The sequence below is a fragment of the Cygnus olor genome, chromosome 2 (genome assembly GCF_009769625.2).
Source record: "Cygnus olor isolate bCygOlo1 chromosome 2, bCygOlo1.pri.v2, whole genome shotgun sequence".
NCBI classification, from domain to species: Eukaryota; Metazoa; Chordata; class Aves; order Anseriformes; family Anatidae; genus Cygnus; species Cygnus olor.
The window spans coordinates 8,532,442-8,554,536 of record NC_049170.1 but is presented as its reverse complement, the minus strand read 5'-3'; the positions used below and the strand labels follow the sequence as shown (position 1 = coordinate 8,554,536).

At 37.9% G+C, this 22,095-nt stretch overlaps 1 protein-coding gene across 5 annotated transcripts in view; it reads right to left on the bottom strand.

Moving 5' to 3' along the window:
- Window positions 1–22,095, bottom strand: part of DPP6 (dipeptidyl peptidase like 6) — a 554,044-nt gene that overhangs the window by 89,731 nt on the left and 442,218 nt on the right. For all 5 annotated transcript variants that reach the window (XM_040548017.1, XM_040548019.1, XM_040548016.1 and 2 more), the window contains exon 7: window positions 11,149–11,230. In XM_040548017.1, coding sequence (XP_040403951.1) covers window positions 11,149–11,230 — 82 coding nt within the window. The remainder of the gene's footprint in view (window positions 1–11,148; window positions 11,231–22,095) is intronic.

The window sequence follows — 22,095 nt, the reverse complement described above, 5'->3', positions numbered from 1 at the left end:
GTAAATGAAGGTAATCACCTGAGGCAGATCCAGACTTCTGCACGGTTAATCAGTCATTGAATGAAGCAGGCCTGCAACACTCCCTGGGGTATAAATGGGGATTCTACTGCTCTAAAACATTCTATTTCCATCAATTATTTCTTCAATCAAATGTGCATGTGAACAATCTCACAGACTAATCAAGGACATTTTAAACTTCAGTGTGAGATAACTTTTTTCCTTCCTTCCTTCCTTCGTCAAGTAAAGGCTGGTAAAATTTCATGTTGTGAATTGAACTGTATATTAAATATAAATATATTTATATGGTGTTACATATCACATAGGTGATAAAAAAAAGAAGACATCTTTAGCCTCATGATGTGTCCAGGAAGAAGAGAAGAATTACCTCTTTGCTTATACACTGGTTGAGGGATCTAACAGCCATGGCATGCAACTGGGGATTGGAAATGTCAGATCATAAACACAAATAGTTTTGAACAAGCTGTTCCTGAAAATGTGCATACAGGAAGATCTCTTCCTTCCCCCCATGCCTCATTTTCTAGTGTTCTCTAATTCCATTAAAATAATTTGGAGACAGCCCCGCTTGAGCTAGTTTTGATTTTCCAGTGCCCTATGAAACCTAGAAGCTGAGGACTGTGAAAATGAAAAACTGCAAAGAGAAAGATTCCCTTGCTGTTTTGCCCAAGTTAAAACTTGTCCTTACTACACAGAATTAGCATGCCCATCACTGTCCATGCAGCATCTTGAAGGAGATATGATAATTGTGTTTTCACTTTGGGATATCAAGGAAATCTGACAAGCATTGTACCGAAAAGGTCTTGGCATTTTGCAATGATCATTCTTACATCAACTGCAGCAGAGAAATATGTGATCAGTTCAAAATCAGTTCTAAAGCTTGCTGCTCATTGACTATGCATGATTTAATGAATACTTTGCTGATCTTCTGAATACCAAAAAAGGCATTAATGGAAGCTAGTTGAACATCAAAGTTTGCATTCTGTCATGAGTGTTGTTCTTAACGCACATGATATGATTACACCAACTCATCAGTTCTTCAAAAGAGTATTAAAATCATAAACTGACCCTCACCAGTGAAAATACATAATAACAGCTAGTATTTTAATTATGGTTTTCTAGTTGCCATTTAAATATAGCTTGATAGCAGGTGGGTTAAAGCAATAAGTCAAAAATCTTCAAAGTATTTGCATTCTCCCCCACCACGCAGTTCATTTTTGCAGCTTAAGAAAGAGACAGATAACAAAGAGACATATAACAATGGAAAGAAAAAAAGATTTAAGTTAACTTTTTCTTTACAAAACCAAAATGTCATTATTATGATCGGTGATAAACCAATGAAAGTATTCCACATGATCAACACATTGCAGAGAATGACATCTTGATAAATTATTGACAGAGAAGGCTACAGTTTCAGTTTTTCATACAAGGATTTAGCTTTGCTTTAAATCAAAGAAAGAAGATAACTTCTTCCAAAGCCAAGGATTTAGAAGGCATAGCAGTTTCTGAAGGTATGCAGCACCCAGACAAAATTTTCTTTAGGCAGGGGTAAGGTTTACTTTACTTACCCTTTACATAGAAATGGGCAAAGGTGGTGTTTATAGACCAAAGCAAGGACTATGCCAGTATTAAAATGATTCTGTGGGAAGACTTTCAAGATAAAGAAGCTGAAACTGCCCCCAGGGGACTACTAAAACCTGAGAATACAGTAGTACAGATTGATGCACATAAGAACCATGCTGATCCATAAACACTTCAAAAATAGTATTAATGACTCCTCATTGGAGATCGAAGGCTTGTACGCATCTGATATGAGTAGTGTAAGAGATTAACTGCATGGAGATCAATGCAATGAAAGGAAATGCAATTGATTCTGCAAAGGAAAACCATCAGAGTAACTGTAAAAGACAAATGAATACTTCTGCATGCAGTGACAGCATCTAGCAAACGAAGCACAGAAGAGTTATCACCTGTAAAATATGCAAATATGCCTTGGGAAATAAATGTTAAGACCTTAATTTTGCTTTCATTGTCCATGGACAACAAAGAGACTAAGAAGTCAGATGGAATGGAAAAACATTCCTTCATGTCTTCAAATTAAGTTTTTTCTATTTCTACGATCACTGCTGCCCCAGAGATGCAGCAATTTGCACAGGAGGTTCCAGGCTTCACTTCTTGATCTTCTGGAGCTCCTCTGGGTTACTGGAGGCTCTTGGAAACCTTGAAGAACATCAGGGTGCCTGTGGCTGCTGGGTAAAGATAGCTCTGATAGTCTGTGACTTGTAACCAACTCAGGTTTGGTATCCAGCACTGACTGGAGCAACTACCCTCGCATATTGAAGACCTTGAGCCAGAAGAAGCTCCCAAGGGAGGGGCTCTCCAGGTCTGGGGTTACAGGGATGGCTGGGGCTTATCATCGGTGCTGGTGTAGATGCCTGCAGGAGTTAGGAATGGGTGGAGACTGTGTTCACCAACAAGCAGTGAGAGAAGGGCAGAAGACTGAAACATCACAAGTGGACCTGACTGCAGAAACTGCAGGGAATGTGAAAGCTGGGGACAGGCTTGGCCGCAGACACCATGTAGTTCAGGATCATGAGCATAAGAAGCAAGGAAAAAAGATGGATGACATCCCTGGACTTCAGGAGAACAGTCTTTGGCCTGTTCAGGGATCTGCCTGGAAGAATTCCATGAGACAAGGCTCTGGAGAGAAGAGGGGTATATGAAAGCTGTTGGATTTTCATGTTTCACCTCCTCCAAATTTAAGAATGATTAATTCTGACTGTAGGAAACCAAGCAAAGACAGCAGGAAGCCTGTGTGGATGACCACTGATCTCCTGACCCAACTCAAACATTAAAAGGAAGCATACAAAAGGTAGAAGAAGGTGGACAGATGAGCTGGAAGGAATATAGAGACATTGTCTGTGCATGGGTGGGGTTCAGAAAACCAAAGCCTATTTGGAGCTGATTTCTATAAGTGACATGAAGGACAACAAGAATGCTTAGGGAAAGTCTAGGGAAAATACAAGTCTGCTGTGAAAAAATAATATATATATATGTATATATAAAGAATTTTGTATAAATAATTTATATTGCAATTCCTCCTTAGGAACAGTTAAGAACGATAATCTTACATAAACCTTACTAAAATCACATTTGTGATTTTATCTATGTCTATAGCATTCAGTAGAGTTTGGAGTTTTTTTCCTCAAGAGATGTTAAGGTTCCCTTTGGAAAGCAGAAGAGTTTGCAAGATCCTCTGGTTCTTAAGGTCTTTAGAGACAATCTAAACTGGCAGTCAAGGTAAAGTCCCGTATAATAGCCTATAGGAGTAACAACTGAATTCTATGATCTAGAGACACACTTCCCCCCCTCCTCCCACCCCCTTTTTTAACAAAAAAAAATGGACACAGAAGAGATTTTTGTCTTCATTCTCCCAGCCTAAGTCCTTAACTGCATTAATATTCTGCTCAGATTTCAACAATCTTCTTCATATTTTTGTCATTTCATCATTACAAATACAATCTATTTCTATTTATATTCTGTGAAGATGCTAGTCCATAACATGTACAGATTCTAATCACACCTAGAATCCACCGGAGTCCAGCCAAATAAGCAATTATTATGACTTGGAAGATTTAAAAATAGGTATGTTTTAAGAAAAATATTCTGTCCTATTTTCTGTTCTTCGAGGAAGAAAAGAGAGTTTATTTCACATCAACAAAGAGAACCATGTCTGCTTGGAATTTCTTGCCCTGGATTCTAATGGGGTTATTTTAATTTATAACTGCCTTGTTGTATTAAAGTATGTATCAGTAAATGTACCATTTAGTATGGAGCTCTGATTCTGCTTTTAAGTTCTGCTTGATGGATTATCTTGTATGCTGTAACCTAATATCACTGATGTCTACGTAGAGCATCACTATAAATTAGATTATTTAATGTGAGATGATACAGTGTTTCATTTTAACTATTTTATTGTGTTATAGAATGAATATCTAGCTAAGAGGAGCACATAGATTACTTGCCAGCATAAAAAAAATAGCAACTGGTTTCCTCCAGGTACATGACTGTCCTTGCAGAGTTAATATTCCTCTCTCATATGTTGTCTAGTAACAGAAACCAGCAGCATTTATTCTGGGAGCTGAACAGCATATACTAGTAGACCCAACGGTATTGTTCTTGAAGTTTTCTCATAACTCTGATCAATGTCTGTGGAATGCAAGACCACCTCTGCAAAAAAAGGTGAGCTGTTCCACAGTCTCTTAGGTTGTGCTCCCTAGTCTGCTTGGCCTGTCTTAAAACACAGTGTTTAAACATACTGTTACTAATGACTGCTACTTTATAAAGTAAAAGGAAACTATTTTCATGAAAAAAAAAAAAAAAAAAAGCAGCTTTCCGAGAGCAACTCTTGTAACTTCCTAAGTACTTATTTTAACGGACTACGTCTACAAACCACAGCTGTAAAAGATGCCAGAAACACTTATGTACAGAACCAAGCATACACTTCTAGATGTTAGATCTTTTAAATGAAAAATGCTCCTAACCGGAAGATACATGCTTGATATCCCTTTAACACAACCGAAGTTAAAGGAATTTCAACATCTTAGATCTCAAGGAGGGAATTATTTTCAGTGGAAATGACCGTGTGCTAGTATGTTGCACTGTCAGGAATTTTGCATGTTTGTGCAACTGCAGTAGCATACAATGAGATGCTGTAACATATAATGGAAGATAATTCAGTACTTGCCTTATAGTACAACAAGATGCTCTGTGACAAAAAGAAAAAATGGTCTGAGCTAGCAAATCCGTCTATACATGAATTTCTGGTAGGAGCATACTCAGTGTGTGCATGTCCACAATGTTTAATGTTTTAATCCTTTAAGTCCACTGGGAGGTACAGTTATATTGCCATCTTCATACTGTAACTAAACCAGAAAAAGTAACATCTACAAAGACATTGAGAAAACCCATAGCAGTGGCGATCCTAGGGTGATCATTTAGGGTGATGCCCTAAATGCTTCATCATCTTATGTCTCTCCTATTCAGATGTAAGAGAAGTGAATTTTTCTCTGATTTATTGGTGAAACGTCTATGGCAAATCATCAATTAAATTTTTTCTTTGAAATCCTTCATGTCCACAGAAAGGGCAACAAGTTATTTATAGTAATCACCTGTATCATTTTTTCAGTAACATTTATTGAATCCTCTTCACTTATCTTAAATGTCTTACTCTTTTGTCACTGGTGAAAATGCATCACCAAGAATGCTGAAATGGGAAAGGACACAACCATTTTCAGCAGAGCTCACAACATTAAGCATGCCAGACGTTCCCTTTAGTGAATGAGAACTGTACATATAAAGCCTACTGATGTCAGAGGAAGTGACAAGCATGTGCAAAAATAAAAAACAGGGCACCAAGGCCACTGTAACCAAAGAGCAGAGCATCAAAAGGAAGCAAAAAAACTCAACCAACCAACCAACCAAAAAAAACACACTACTTTTTCAGTGTAATATATTTCACTGGGGATTTCCTAAAAACTGTATTCTAACACTGGGAAAGGGGATGAAGGGAAGGTTTATTCTGAAACTCATGCTTTTACCAGAATGCAGAAATCATGCAAAAAGCTGTCCTCTAACTCTGAATAGGGCATATATGGGAATTAGAAAGGAGAAAACCACTTCTTCCTTGCAACTAACGAGATAACCAAGCCAGAATAATTACGTACAGCAGACCACAGCTAAATAGAGATTCAGAGATCGTTGTAAAAAGAAAAGGTGAGAGAACAGCAGCTTAAAGATGATGATATAAACATCTATGAAATAATAGTGAAAACAAATAGACCCACAACAACTATACACACAGCAGTTCAAATGCTTTGCCAGATTAGGAACAACAACGAATGATTCAGTACCTCCTGTGAAAACTGTCCTCCTCACCTGATATCTATGCAGCCCTTCTGCCTGGAACCAAACTGGCATAACAGGCACAAATTCAGGAAAGGAAAAAACTGCTGATTAGAGGAGTCACTCCAGTTTAGTTCCAAGTGTCATCACTTAACCAGCATTTTGCATCTAGATATCCTAGTTAGCAAGACATTAATGCTACAGTGTTGAAATGATTTGATAACAAATTAAATGGATTGGTTCTGGCCCTGTGCAGCAGGATCTATCATTCAAACCTTTTATACATGAATTAACTCCAATATTTCTCTAAATTGCATTGCACTTTTTTTTGACAGCAATATCTATAACAACAAGCTGTTTACCAGCATTAGCATTCATGGTTTGAGAGCACCTGCAAAGTCCTAACATGGTAAGGACTGAAAGACTTGTTCCTCATTTCCCCTGGTATTCGCATTTCACTGAAATTGAGATTTCTTATTGCACCTGCTGTGAAACATAACTTTTATTACTTTAGAACCAATTATACACTTGATTGCTGCATAATCTGCAAGAATAAAAGGTAGCTCCTGCTCCAAAAGAGTTGACACTGAAAATGGTTTATCGGCTCTGAATGCAGAAGAAACCCTTTCTGACCACTCTCTGGGTATGCAGTAAACGTAAGGTCAGTCAAAACTTCCAGCAGCTAAATACAATTATAATACTTTTCCTACATGACTTTGGTAGTTTAAGGAAATAGTGGAAACAGTAGAAGACTGACTGGCCAGGAGAACTCACAAAATATTTCTCTTTGCTGAAGAGTAAATACTATGATGTGTGAGGGAGATTTTTGAATTATAACTGCTGCCTCTAAAGTTGTGCAGAACTGCATCCCCCATCATCTGATGTGTCATCATTATCATTAATATCTGTCAGGACTGTTACAGCTTAAAAAAAAAAAAGAAAAAAAAAAGAAAATAGAAGCGTGGCAGAAATTATTCTGACAACTGGAATTTAACAACTCCTGTGAACTGTACCTTAGTGTTGGCACTGTGAATACTCACTGCACGTTATTAAAGTAGTCTTGCAGCTTGGGCCTTCCTTATGACAACAGGGCTCAAGTACATCCTTAGTGTGTCCTTGAAGCAAACATTTTAAACCTAGATGTGCTCATTTTGGAGTAACTTAGACAAAAGCATCTGGAAAACCTCTTGTGGTTTTTTTTTTTTTTTGGATTCTTTGGGCACTTCAGCTACAGACATGCACTAGATGGTCTCACTCCTGGAGACTTCAGCCACACAGACAAGCAAACCAGGAAAAGATCACTGCCCTTTTTTTTTTTTTTTTTTTTTTTTTTTGGATAAATAGAGAGGTCTGAGCCTGTCAGTCTCACAAATTCTATGAAAATTCAGATCAGTGTGATAGTAACGACTAACCATTGCACAGACAATATTGGGGAAAATAAACTATAGAAAACTCATGTACATGCCTATGTACAGAATCCACTCTAAAAATCTAAAGATGTAAAACATGAGACTCTTAAAATATTCCAGTAAAATCAATTCAGAGAAATTTTTCTCTTGTTTGTTGGATTGTTTGTTTTGTGGTAGAATTGAAACTACATCAGGAGGAAGGTATGTTTTTGTTGAGTCACAAATGGCAAGATCAGAAAAGGACAGGAAATCCCAGATAAGCATACACAGAACAGGGCAAAAATAGAGCATAACACTTTTTTTTTTTTTTTGCAGTTCTATCATGCCACCAACATCCTTATGTTGCTGAAAAGCATCATGCTTTGATTCTGTTTGAGAGAAATACAGCCTATTCACTGAAAACCACCAAGCAACATGCTGAAGGTCACTGGGCTGATGCCATTGCATACTAAGAAGGACTTTGGGCTTTTTGATGCATCATGGAAAAGATGGATTTTTTTCAGTCCTTTTCACAGTCATGTACACCCAGTGAAAGTGAATATATCACACTGCTATTCCAATTTAACACTGCTTTCCACCCTTTCTGCAAAGGTAAAAATAATGGTTCATATCATAGGATGAAAGAGAAGAAGGAGCCCTTTAAAAATTGTCACATCTAGGGAATGTTTTAGCTCTTGTACTGAAGTTGGTGGCTCCTTTTCTGTTGACTCAAGAAAAGCCTGACTCTTCCACGAGTTTTGTTAGACTTTTAACTTGCCAAGTCTTTGGCTGAAATCTGAGAAAGGTTGAAGAATATACATATATATATATATGTATGTATATGTATGTATATATATGTATTTGTGAGATGACAAAAGTGATGGTTTTTCTGCATTCTGATCTCCTGACAGATTTTCTGAGTTCCAGTATCTGCCATTATTTACATAGATCTGTTGGCATATATGGCATTCTACAGGCTACTAAGAAGTCAAGAACCATGCTCTGAGGAGTTCATAATCTCAAAGCTGGCATATAATTTAATAAATAAGGACAAAAGAAAACGAGATAAATAGAAAATTGCTCCTGGGAAAGTTCCACTCTTGATTCTAAACCACAAGGAGTTCTGCTGTTTCTTCTAAACCACAAGGAAAGCAGATCATTCAGGCTTCTTCTGTTTCAGATTTGATTCTTTTTGAATGATTAGACATGCAAGAGAGAAAGAGGTCAGATGGTGACCAAAAGTTGCCCTTGGAAGGAAGAAAAAATGGAAAGAAAAAGTTGTGGAACCAAACCATCTACTCACCTGTCCTACCTCTCCTTTGCATTGCCAAAGAATGAATCAGGAGATTTCAATGGAAAAGCTTTTAGTTTCCTGAAAGCTAGGGTACCTCGAGGTGATACAAACCCACTCACCCTTCACTTCCACCATTTTCTGTGACTCTAACATGTGCTTGCCCTTGTAACCTCCCAGGATCAAGGGAGCCAAAACATAGTTTCCAGTATGTTAATTCATCCCATCCCACTTGATAACATTTCCTTCCTCCTGCAACACAACCCAGCCTACACTTAGCAAACATTCACACCATCAGATCTGAAAAGACTTTGATTTTTCTCTGTGTTTGCACTTGATGTTGGCCTCACAGAAGGAGACAATAACTTCACTGGGAATTATATTCCGAGTAACTCAATTAGTCTTGAAATTCAGAAGACTGAGCATTGTATATTCCCTTTATCTCGTTTATAATGCTTGCAGATTTTTATTCTTATTTATTTTTTTGAGAAAAGCTTCTTTCTCTTTGGCAATTCTCTTCTGATCATTAGCTATGAATAGATACACTACTGAATTACAGGCCAGCAGATTTACATATTTAGAAGCCAAAAAAGAAACATCCAGAACAAATCAACTGTTGCAAAATAATTCCAAAATTCATATAAAATTAAATGGTAATAGGAATATTTGAAATTACTTTAAAAAATCTGCCATGCATCCCATAGAAGGAATGTGTACCAAACTTTATGTCTTAGGGAATTAAGATTTTACTGCAGTCTTAATAAAAATCAGTGGAAAGTGGTATCAATTATTTCAGTATTAAAAGATCAAGCTGGGAGTTAGAAAGCCTTTTCTTCTCCTGAACTGTATGTATTGCTTTTTCGTATACATAATTTGTCCATTTTGATATGAATATGTTTTCTTTCTATATAGTTATGTTACTTTGGGAAAGAAGGCAATAGAGGAAGTAGATTGGTCATCTTATCTTTGGTGTGAAAGAAGTTAATCTTCTTTCTAAGATGGATATTAAATACATCCATTCAGCTTGGTAGAACTAACATAAATGTGAGTCAATAACATGCAGAGTCTCAGGGTGCTGAAGCACATAAGTCCACAGCAAAAAATATGATAGAGAGATGTCATTGTGAACAGAAGAAAATTGCTAATGCAACTCAGTATTATCTTTCAATTAACAGATGTACCTTTTGTTATATATTGCGAAGCTTAGTTTGTTAGACTTATAACAGAGAACACTAGCAAACAGCAAATAAAATAATGCTGCTCTCTTTTTGTTTTCTTTAGCATATACTAGAGGCAGTCTCTAGCTGTGTTTTCAGCTGATTGTACATTATCAGCTATCCAGAAGCCTAAAGATGTGAACTCATTGGTCTTCACGAATATAAGAGAGTTTGGTCAGCATCAGACCTCAATCTCTTGTGATTTGGAACAAACTGCTCAGCAGGGATCTGTTGGGCAGCAGGCTAAGGAATTTGAAATGGAACATGTTAGAGGACAGAACCAGGGCACATATGTGGGTGAAATGAGGAAAAATGAGCTTCTCTGAAGTCATTTTGCATAGAGGCAAAGGCTGCTGCATCTCCACTCCTACCAGATTTGAGGTCAATGACTTTCTGAAGCCTGATTTTCCTGATGGAGCAGAGGAGAGACTTTTTGTTCCTGTAGCTGTTACTTTCCCTCTAACCTGGTATGTAGACTTGCAATGACTATTGCAGTTTCTTAAATAAGAAATTTTGAAAACAATTTAGTTAAGAATACAAAAAAAAAGAAAACCCTGAAGAAAACATTAGGGACAGGAGAGAGATGATAGATTTCATTGGCTACTTTTAAATCTCTCTTTTTTTTTTTGGTATTAAAATTCCATATCAAAAAAAGAAGTTGACACGTTTAATTTTCTTGTCACAATAGAGACTGTTTGGCATATGCTATCTCTTTATATTGGGTTTGCATCAGGAAATGAAGCCAGGGGACACAGCCAGGAAATCCATGCTGTAAATAATGGGCAAATCCAAGATGGCAGCAGCCAGGAGACAAAATGAGACATTTCAGAACTGTTGCAGCATGAAAGGCTCCGTGAAACACAATGAATCTCGAACAAGCTGTTTTTGTTTGTTTGTTTGGTTGTTTCTTAAAGCATGCTTTGAAAACTTTCTACAATGCATTTCTACTTTTGTCCATTTTGCAGACAACTACAGGGCAAATTCAGAGCAAATCTGTTCTAGATTTAAAATATTTCTAGTGCCAAGTTTGCATATCTGGAGACACCCTTGTGAAGCAATAATATACTAAATCATACTGTCTATTATAAATCTGTCTTGTGTCCAATACTGGGAGAAGCAGGTGCATCCTCTCAAAGACCTTTCATAAAATCTTTTGCCTGCATTTTTAGCCACAATTACTTTGCAGTATGTAATGTATATATTTAGCAATTTTATAAATAATTTACATGATAAAACAACTCCCAAGAGATGCTAGTTGCTAACACACAGGTTTCAAGAATCTAGTTAGCAGAATATTCTCTAAATTAATTTACATGTTTGTTCTTTCTCTTACCAGCTGTTGCCCTTTTGGACCCCAACCAGCATACTGAAGCTTTGCATTGCTGACTTCAGGGGGATACAAATTCTGGGGATCCCTGCAAAAAGAGAAAAATAAATTTTCACCTTCAGGAATGTCCTCATTTAAGCTGGTGCACACCCTCTTTTGGCAGCACCATGACTATAAGACGTCTTTCAGGAGGAATCACCTAATATTTGGTGCCAGATTTTAGCAGACATTTTACCATATGGTAAGTACTATACTACTAGCAAGCATTGGTAAGATCAAGCTTTTAACTGACAAATTCTGTTTCTTATTAATATGAAGTTAAACACATTAGTTCCACCACCGACTTGCCTAAGCCTTAAGAATTAGTCAAGGGATGGCAAACAAAGTAATTGTATTTATCAACACTGATGATATCCACAAAGGATAAACAATAATTATATATTTCAAACATATTGCCACAAGAAAAATATAATGTCTTCTTCATCTCATGGCTTTTCTGCCTAATAATTTTCCTTTGAACATGATGGCAGGAATGTTTAACAACTGTATAAGAACTGATACGCAGTTTGGCTTTGAAGGCAAAAGCTCCTATTAATACCAAATATCTCAATCTTTTAGAAAATAAAATCAAAATGCTTTTCTTGTTCTTTCATCTACTACCTTCATTTCTGTAGCAGAACATCAGTGAGACACAGGAAATGCAATATAGAAAAAGGATTTTTTTTTTTTTGAAAATGTCAGAGTAGCATAATATTTTTTTATCACAGCACAGAAAGTAAAACTCTTCCATTGCCTTGATGGTATTTATACTCAGCACAAATAATTACATTTCATATTCTGAAGTCACATTGCTACAACTCTGTATATAGTAATGTTCTATGAAAAAGAGCACTAAAAAGGCCCATATACAGTATGTCTCACTAGCAGACGTCAAACAGCTTTAAAAAGTAAGGGTATTATCATCACTTGTCTATAGAAAGGAATAACGAGGCAAGTTGAGGCCAACATCACCCAAAACCAGAGAAATGAGACAATGTCTGCCTAGCCCTTAAGCAAAAGGCATCTCTACAGTGTTCATTACTTTGTTAAAGGTGATGTTTTCCAGATAATATTTTCCAAACAGAACAAAACTGAATGCAATAACTAGATGTTAACTGAATGCACTTTGTTGCCTGGTCTTTGAGCTGTGCTATACCATGGCTACACTCCAGCTCTGCCCATTTGGGCCGGATCTCCTGTGGCTGAACCATCCCACTGCACCAGGGCTGTCACAGCATATCCAAAGGGAGCAGCAAGAGGAGTGCTTAGAAATATATTTTGTGTGGTCTTTCAAATGTGGAAAAGGTGTTTTTCCTGCAAACTCCTGTTCAAAGGCCAGCTACAGGCCATCAGGGCAGACCTTAAATGAGGTGTGCTAAGGGGCGATGCCAACGCCTACAGTGCTCCTTCCATAACTTTTGTGGTTGGAATGGCAATTTCCACACTCCTGCTAGAGGGTGAGGGTCAGTGGTTATAAATCATAACCCGTAATGTCTCTGGGAAGAGGTCTGTGGAGCTGACTGAACAATAAAGCACTCACAACAACAGGTTTGAGGCAGATGTGGAGGGGCAAGAGTGGTTTGCTGAGGCATTGACCCTTCAAGTAGAAGTGTATTGCAGGATGCCCCAACGGCATTTGACTCTACCAGCAATGTGTCACCCCAGACTGCTGCTGCTGGAATATAACTACATCTTTTCTTCTCATGATTAATGGTCTTTGCAGGAAGCCTAAAGTCACTTTTGTAAGATACAGATAAGAGAACAGGTAAGTGTCATACTGAACTACTACTAACAACAGATCCTATTCCGGATCTTTTCGAGCTTGTATGCATTAGCTGCTTAAGTTTCAAGTCAGCTCTCCTTGTTAAGACTCAATCTCTTTGGTTACCTATCTTGATTATCTCAACAGAGAGTAACCTCTGAGTGCAGGAAAAAGAGAGAAAACTAGTGAATCAAATCAAAACCTCTTATGGTAGAAAAAAAGTACTTCACTATTTGACAAATTAATTATCTAGTTGTTGTCAGTTGGTTGGTTGGTTTGTTTTTATCCATAGTAAGAAGGGGAGCAAGATACTACAAATAGAGGGAGGAAATACCATCACCAAGTAAACAGATTAGACAAATTGTAAGAATTCCAACCTGTAATGCTTCAGATAACCCAGACAGAGCTAAGGGACAGACGTACCAATTACATTCAATAATTCAGACCAGAGCCCAGACAAGTCCTGTCAGTTCTGCTCACTGCATCATATTTTAGAAGAGGACAACTCTAATGCAGTGAGAAAAGCTGCACAAAACAGCTTTTATAGCTGATAAGGTAAAAGACAAGGCAGAAGGTAAAAGCGTTGCATTCAGGCTACCAGCAAAGAGCTCTGCTGCAGAAAAATAAATAAATAAATAAATAAATATACATATAAAAAAAAAAAAGCGAAGTCATCTTCCCTTTCTCTGAGGAAAAATATCATTGCATCTACTGAATTAGTTCTTATGTTGTTCAGAATGGCTGGGAAATTTTTCTTTTACCATAATCTTGTTTGTTTGCCTCGAAACCTTTTGATAAATATGCAGATAGAAGGCTGACTGATGGAATAGCATATTGTCTGGAGGTGCCTGATTTACAAACCACATTACCCATAAACTGTCTCTAAATTCAATGTATCACAGCAGGCATGTTCAGAGCATGACCTGGACCACTGGAGGGAGGTGTACACCAGGCAGCCATCCTCATGCTCTTAATTATTATTTTCTACCATGGGATATAAAAGCAGTCTAAGTCTTCCCCCCAGAACACTCCTGACAGATGGACATGTTCCTCATCTCTTATAGACTGAAGAGAATCCTTTTCCTGAGAACAGAACCATTCACTCCCTCACCTGTGGAGAACTTCAGCATCACCTGCAAGGGGTCTGAGAAGACATCTCTCCTTGTTCAGCATGATCTAGCAGCCTTCAGAGAAGCTTCAGGGATCAGCACACAGGCTGTATTGTCAGTGGCCAGGTGAGACTGGACTGGCAGCATGCCCGAAGATGGCATGAAAATGAAGTTCACCTAATTGTAGGCCCTACCATGAAAGAGCAGATTCCTAGACATTTACTTGGACGATGTTGGGTGCATGGTCTGTGCTGGAATGAACATGGACTGCCTCCCTGGCATCTCCAAGCAACCCAGACTTGCAACAGCAACGGACTGTTCTGGGTCTGGCTGGGATGGAGTTAACTTTCCCTGCAGTGGCTGTTGAGGCCCTGCTTCCCAGGACATGGCCAAACGTCACTCATTGTTGGGAAGTAGAGAAAGCAGAGAATAATTGTTTTTCTTCCTTGTGTGCTTCCGCACAGCCTTTTTTTTTTTTTTTTTTTTTTTTTTTAATGAATTATCCTTATCTCAAGGATATTTCAACCTGTGAACCTTCTTCTTCTTTCCAGCATACTTTCTTCTCTCCCCATTTCCCTTTGAGGATGGGGAATGAGATGGGTTGTGGTGGAGTTCAGCTGCCCAGCAGGGTAAAACCACCACACAAACTGAGTGTATCTCCCATAGTGGGAGGAGGAACACTCGCCTACAGTGCCTCTCCAGTGTGGAATGGGAACAACCCTCTACTGCTCTTCCCAGGAAAGCTCATTTTGGTCCACAAACTGAATCACACATTTGGAAAGCCGCTATCCAACACACCTCAGATTTCCTCACACTATTCCAGATGTGCAGTTCTCCTCAGTAAAAATGCCATAAGGGACTTGGAAAAAATGTGCACCAAAAACTCAGGAGCACTCTCCCATTGTCCAAGCACTGCATGCTACATGTGACCTCATGATGGTCTCATCAACCAGCTTCTTCTGGGAGCTGTGTTATTGCTGAGAAGCTATCACCTCTCATAGCGCCACGCTTGCTTTTTCCTTCAAAGTATCCTGCTTAAAATTCTTTTGTATTTTTTCTTGAATCAATCAATATTATAGGTCATCTCAGCCTCTCCAAAGAGCCAGTGTTCCTCACAGACCCTCATCGTCAGGCCTTGTTTGGATCTGAACCTTCCCCTGTGAGCTCATTTGTGCAGGATGCTGACTTGGAAATGGGTTGTTCTGAAGGCAGCCTGTATATCTCCTATTATGGGTTTGCATAAAGAACTAGCTTCACTGTGTCGTTACACCACTTTCACTGTTTCCTTATGGAAAAGAGACTATAATCTTTATTTCCAGCCAAAGAAATGGCAAGGCAGGGGGTTATTAAAGGGTTGATGATATTTATTTCATCTCTTAAAATGATTGATTTTAAAGCCTGGGAAAAAAGGGAAAAGTAATGTTGTTTTAAGCCAGACAGAAGACAGCATGTGCTGTATAAATTCATCCATGTTAAGACAATATCATCTGGAGCAGAGACAGTTAAACTGTTCCAGACACAGGGATGATTTCAGCACAATGTTCACAAAAGGTTATTGAACCAGTAAATAGAGAAATTTACTCATTTCTTTACATGAATGCTCATTATTCCAAAAGTCTCCCCTCAAATTTCTGAATAAGGAACATTCCTGAGTGCAATTTGCATGCCATCTACCAAATCATTTTTACTTGTAATTTAGATCAAAATATCTATGTAGGATAAAACAAACTAATCAATCATATCAGGTTGCCTGTTTTAACTTTAAAAAATACTGTGATTAATGAGGAACTAGTTTTAATGAGATTGCATTGTTTTTTGCTGATTTTTTTTTCTTTCAATTTATTTGTTCCTTCTGACAATTTTTCTTATTCTAAAGAATACAGGTTTGCCCTGGAGACTTTATGGCACTGAGTCTCCCTTTGAGAAGAAACATGACAAACTGTTCTATAGTAAGTACTTTAAGTGAAACTTAACAAAATAAATAAATAAATAAAAAATCCACTGTAATTGAGTGAGAGGTTCCTTTTACCCCAAGAATATTCTAAGAAAAATATATCACAATACCAGACTGAAAAATTCTGAAACTCAAAAACAGTCAAAGTCTGGGGTGTGGTATGGGCTGTTCTTCTTTGGGTCTGTTTTAATAACTTTTTAACTTAATTTCCAATATAAAACAACAACATTTGCATGAAATTCTTTGCACGTATGGTCAATGTGAATAAAAATTTAACAATTTTCACTAAAGACCACTTCCACATGTCTCTTTTCTAAAAGAATAACCAGAGCTAAATATATGAGCTGGAATGAGTTCCTGAGAAAAACTTTGAATACCCTTGTTTAATTGGGACATAATTTTGGAAAATGCAGAAAACATTTTAAGATTGCAGTATTATACGCAAATAACTCAAAGAAATAAAGACAATTAAAACAAAACAAAAGTGGGGAAGAAAGGAATACCTGCTTCTGCTATTTTCATCAATCGAGCACTGAATGTCTTGAAAGATAACAGCCCTAAACACGTCAGCTCACAGTACTTTAAGACTTTTTCATGGTTAGCTGTAAAAACCTACCTGCCTATCCTACTTATCAGTCTCAGAACTAGAACTTGGTGTCTTCACATCTACTTCTAATAGCATAAAATCACACAGAAACTTAGACAGATTTCTTCTTCTTTGGGAAGAAGGAAGGAAAGATATTAAAAAAAAAAACATGGAAAGGGGAAACGTGGAAGGTTTACAAAGAATTAAAAACTTCATAATACTTAAAAAGTTTTGATGAATGATGAGGAAAAAAGTGAACAGGAGGAAATTTGCAAAAAGAAATAAAAGAAAATAAAACATATCTGTTCATAAATGAACAAAGAATCATAGATAAGATTGGATAAAGAGTGGAAGGTTTTCAAGGAGCATGAATGCCATTTCTCAAGGAGCAAAAAAACATTCTTAAACAATTAAATGACTTGTTTATTTCAGTATTCACCAAAGAGAAGAAGAGACAGGTGTCATTGAGAAAATTGCTTCCCAGGAGACACACAGCCCTATAGAGACTTTTAGAGAGATGGTATAAAATATAATAGAAATGAGAATCAAAGACTTGCCAGAAAGATAATCAAGAAATTAGACTGTCAGAAGACACATCTGGAATTCAAATAAAAGTGATTAAATAGATGGGGAAAATTCTTCCATTCAGGTAGGCTTATCCACTGTTAAATATTTAATGCATAAACACACACATACACATACTTCCTCTACAGTGCTTTTCAGTGCTCCAGTAGGAGGAGGTAATAAAAGCAATTTAAACTTACTAATTTCAACTACAGATACACATCCAATCATCTAGCTGTTCTTAAAAACATCTCAGCTGTTCTTAAAAACAACTGAGCTCACCAAGCATTTTGTCCAAGATGAATGAATGTCATGCATTTAGAGCATAAAAGACAAAAAGCAAGGGAATCTAAAACATCTTTGTCCCCAGTTTGGCAATTCAGTCAGATTTAGCAAAGAATAGGAGCTCAGAGGTTTGTTTGATTATAGTTTGCCTCTGTTTGTAAAGCATCCATCAATGTAACATTTGGTACTAGACCTGCAAAAGCTTGTAAAATACTAATATCACTTTAAAATCAATCACTTGTCAGAAAAGAAGCCATCAACTTGTTTTGGGAGTTATGTAAAATGAAGGCACAGGCTTTTCTTTCTAGTGAAGGTCTACAAAAACTGATTAAAAAATGCAGCAGACACTGGTGCATGGCTAGGACTCACGGTAATGCAGGCTGGAAGACAGCAAACTGTTATCAAAATTCCTAGGTTTCCCTGAGTAAGCAAAGAGTGGAAATGGTCTTTAGATACTGGTAACAGTATTTTTAAAAGGATGACATTATCGTGTTTCTCATGTGACCCCTCTAAATCATAAGTTATAGAGGGGATTTTTGCTTCATAAAACAAAACAAAATGCAACAACAAAACACTTTTGGCACTGGAGTATTATTTTGTCCCCTAAAGAGAAAATAAGAGGTGATAAACAGAACCACTTAAAAGTAATTTTCTCTGACTCTATTGAGATTTCTCAGCCAGCTCTGATCTCAGAGCTACTCAAAGCATGAGGTAAGGCACTGGATTTATCAGGATTTCAAGTCTAGTTAACTACAATAAAGGTGTGGGAAAGAGAAAATCCAAATATTAGAATGCTATCAAGAAGGTTAGACAGAATTATAGCAGATGCTTTGCCATCACAATAGCTGTGGGAAGATCAGTTATCCAAAAGACAGGGAAAATAAATAAAAATGAAGACGACCAACCTAGTAAGCAATCTCAACAATCTAGTTGAGGTCTCAACAATAATAAGAATAGGATAAAAGTACATGGTTCTTCAGAGCAACTCTGTCAGTTTCCAGGAAAGTAGGTCTGTGATGAAACCTTAGTGTTTTCTATCCAGCTGACCTTGTCTGACTTTGAAAATCTAATGAAAATATAGCACCAGGATGTGGTGCCTGCAGAGAGCAATATGGGATTACTAGTACATAAAATAAGATGCAGCTGTGATCTCCCCACTACTGGACCAGCAGAAGTGCTTCGTTACAGTATGACCTCATTGGATATTTAATCACACCTTTAATTGGGGCAAGAGATTGAATATTGGGCTTGTACTCTATGTTAATTAACAGTTCATGTTAGTGGGGTTCAGATAAAACTGGAATGACTTAGTATTCTCCATATAGTTTTGAAAACCGTGAATCTTTGAACAAACCTTACTTTCTAACACGTCAATGGGATAAAAATCATCTTGGAGGGTTGTGTGGATGTTCTCAGAAGTACTGAAACACAACATTATTTTAAAGAGTCTCTACCCACATAGATCATGTTCTCATCCGATAAAATATACACAGCAAACACTTACTAGAGCCATTATCTCCATTTCTTATCAACAGCAATATTATCACTTTTAAGAAATCACAAAATTACAGAATGGTTTGGGTTGGAAGGGACCTTAAAGATGATCCAGTTCCACCCTCCTGCCATGGGCAGGCACCCCTCCCACCAGCCCAGGCTGCCACCAGCCCCATCCAGCCTGGCCTTGGACACTGCCAGGGATGGGGCAGCCACAGCTTCTCTGGGCAACGTGGGCCAGGGCCTCACCGCTCTCATAGTAAAGAATTTCCTCCTTATATCTAATCTAAACCTACCTTTCAGTTTAAAGCCATTCCCCCTTGTCTTATTACTGCACCCTCTGACAAAGAATCCCTCCCCAACTTTCCTGTACATCCCCTTTAGGTACTGGAAGGCTGCTCTATGGTCCAGCAGTGCGTGCATTCAGCAACCTTGTATGTTTTATTCAAGAATGGAATTTAATAGGAATCCTACCTCCATTTTCAGGGGATGCTGCCTCATACAAATGCTATGGGAGACTTTGCTTCAAATCTTTTTTTTTATTATTTTTTTTTCTTTTTCCTCCCCAGTTTCCTGATGAGCCATAAGCTGTTGACCTTTTCAGTAACATCAGAAAGTTGGTTGCTGGGCTTTTCTTTGCTAAGCTGCTAACATCTGCATCTAACTATTAATTACCTAAGGTTTTTTTTTTTTTTTTTTCTTTTTTCTTTTTCAGTCTCAGCAGTCATTACTTTAATTCTTAATATCCAATCCTCCCATCAGGGGCCTATTCTTTATTATTATTGCTATATATGGTTTCTAAGGCGTCCACCCACTTCACAACTAACTCTGGAAAAGAGAAGCGTGTGGTAAAGAAGTGCTTTGCCTACACAGAAGAGGAACATTTCACATTACAAATGTTATGCAGTGACCAACATGGGCGAACAAATGGCAGATCCCTGGTGGAAATGATATGGTGTTGAGCTGCTGAAGTGGCTTTCCTCCCACCAGCACAGCTGAGAGTCTTGCCTGGAACTGCCTTCCAAGGCTAAGCCGCTTTCAGCCTGCCACCACTTGGAAGTGAGTGATGCTCAAATGAGGGCCTTGCTTAATAAATGCTGGCGCTTTCTTATTAAAGAGGTACAAAATGTATTCCCAAGCAATAAACACACATGATTTAACTGCTGTTCAAGCACTGTGATTTCGAGTGTTTAATTCAGATGATTATAAAAGCAAGAAGCCCAACAGTTCCAAGAGGGCTTAAGACAAATTCCAGTAAACTCAACTTAAAGATTCCAATTCGCTTTGGAAGATTTAAGGTCAGGCTCCATAACCAAGCTACCAAATTTAACTGTATTCTAAGGGCCAGTCTTCTGTAGTCAAATACAACTGAATAAGTATATCTGACCATGAGCGTGCTCACAAGAGCATACTGGCACTGAGCCTGGCACAAGACCATAACATTACAAAGCAGAGGTTCCTGACTTAGCTATATAAAGCACCTCGGAAAGATGATACAAATGATAGACTAATGACTGGGAAAGAGGGACGAGGGAGAATATGCCACAGTAGTCAATTATTCAGAAACTGCACAATACATTTTTTTTCATTTTTGTGACAAATTTCACATCACTATTTGTTTTTACATACCTCTTATAAGGGCTTATTTCAACCTCTATGTCATTGTTAGGGGAAAATACTCAGCTCCTATAAGTAAAATTTAATTACCTGAAAACAGACTCTATTAATTACAGTGCTTTTTCCTCCTAAAATAAAATGTGGACTCCAGTTTATAAATGTGAAAGAGTGAAATCGTGCAGCACTCTCTACAGTAATTATCACATATCGCCTCTGTGGGGTAAGCAATATTTCTCTCCTTGCTTCACAGATGGAGACACTGAAGTACGGGAAGATTCTTGCTGTGCAAAGATGTTTGAATGCTGCAGAGAAAGGGTATATTAGTCCAGAACAAAACAGAAGAAACTTAGTCAAACTGGAAGATGCCAGCAATGCAGCCAGTTCTCTGAAGGATTTTTCTTATCTTTTACTATAAACATGAAAATGTGCATGTGCAAGGAAAACCTGCTTGTCTTTCAAAATCATATAGGGTCAGGTACATGCAAAGTCTAATTAAGCTTTCTTTAGTTGATATTAATCTGTTCCCTGCCAATACCTTGTATAAAAGAATTAGACAGGAACATCATTGAGAGCTCTGCAGAGAACTACAGCCATCACTTTGAAAATTTACTCACAGTGAAGCATGGGCTCAGTTCCTCCTCCCGTTATCACTTCAGTAGATCTCCAAAGCATATTTTGTATTCACTCCACCCATGGGACTTCTCTTGAAGGTAATGGGAGTTCAGCGTGGGGAATTAGTGCAATATTTTATAAAGCAGTGTATGTAGGAAGAGCTGAACTAAAGCCCACAATTTCTACTGTTATCTACTTACCACGTTCTTCCGATTACACTGTATGAATATTGGAAGAACTGTGAATTCTTCATAGAAGTAGTCATTTACAATTTCCTCCTCCATGTATAGAAAATCAGTGAGGAGTGGGGATAACTATTAACTTCTCTCTGATCCCTATAAGCAGATTTGGAAGCTGCCATGACGTGCCCCAGCTGGATGTGCTAACACCACGCTGAGACTTCACTGGAGGGGGGTAGCGCTAACCCCTGCCACTTGCTGTGCTCAGAGGGAAATGGGTCGTGCAGAAAGAGATGAGTGCTAGGAGGTCTGAGGAAATGCGTGTTTTGTGATGGGCTTTATTTTGAGGAATGTAAACACAACACAGAAATTTTAGAAAAAAATATTATTATTTTTGGCCACAGCAAAAAGTTAAGGATAGAGGTACCCCATGGGATAGCAATCCAAAGTTAGCTCTTGCTTAGGACCTGCAATGTCAGAACAAACCAGTGGCCCAGCAGCAGGCACTGCTGTGAAATGACCTTAACACTGGTGAGGGAAATCCTGCAGCAGGGTGAGAGGAACAGTCTGGTTCCCCATGGACTGACTGAGAACTCTGTGCAAACCCAGCCAAGCATGTGAAAGACTAAGATAATCCATATTGGACTTAGTTAGAGGAACGTTATTAAAACCCACAATATAATTAAAAACAACAAAAACAAAACAAAACAAAAACAGATTGTTGGTTTGTGCCTACATTGTATTAGCTACAT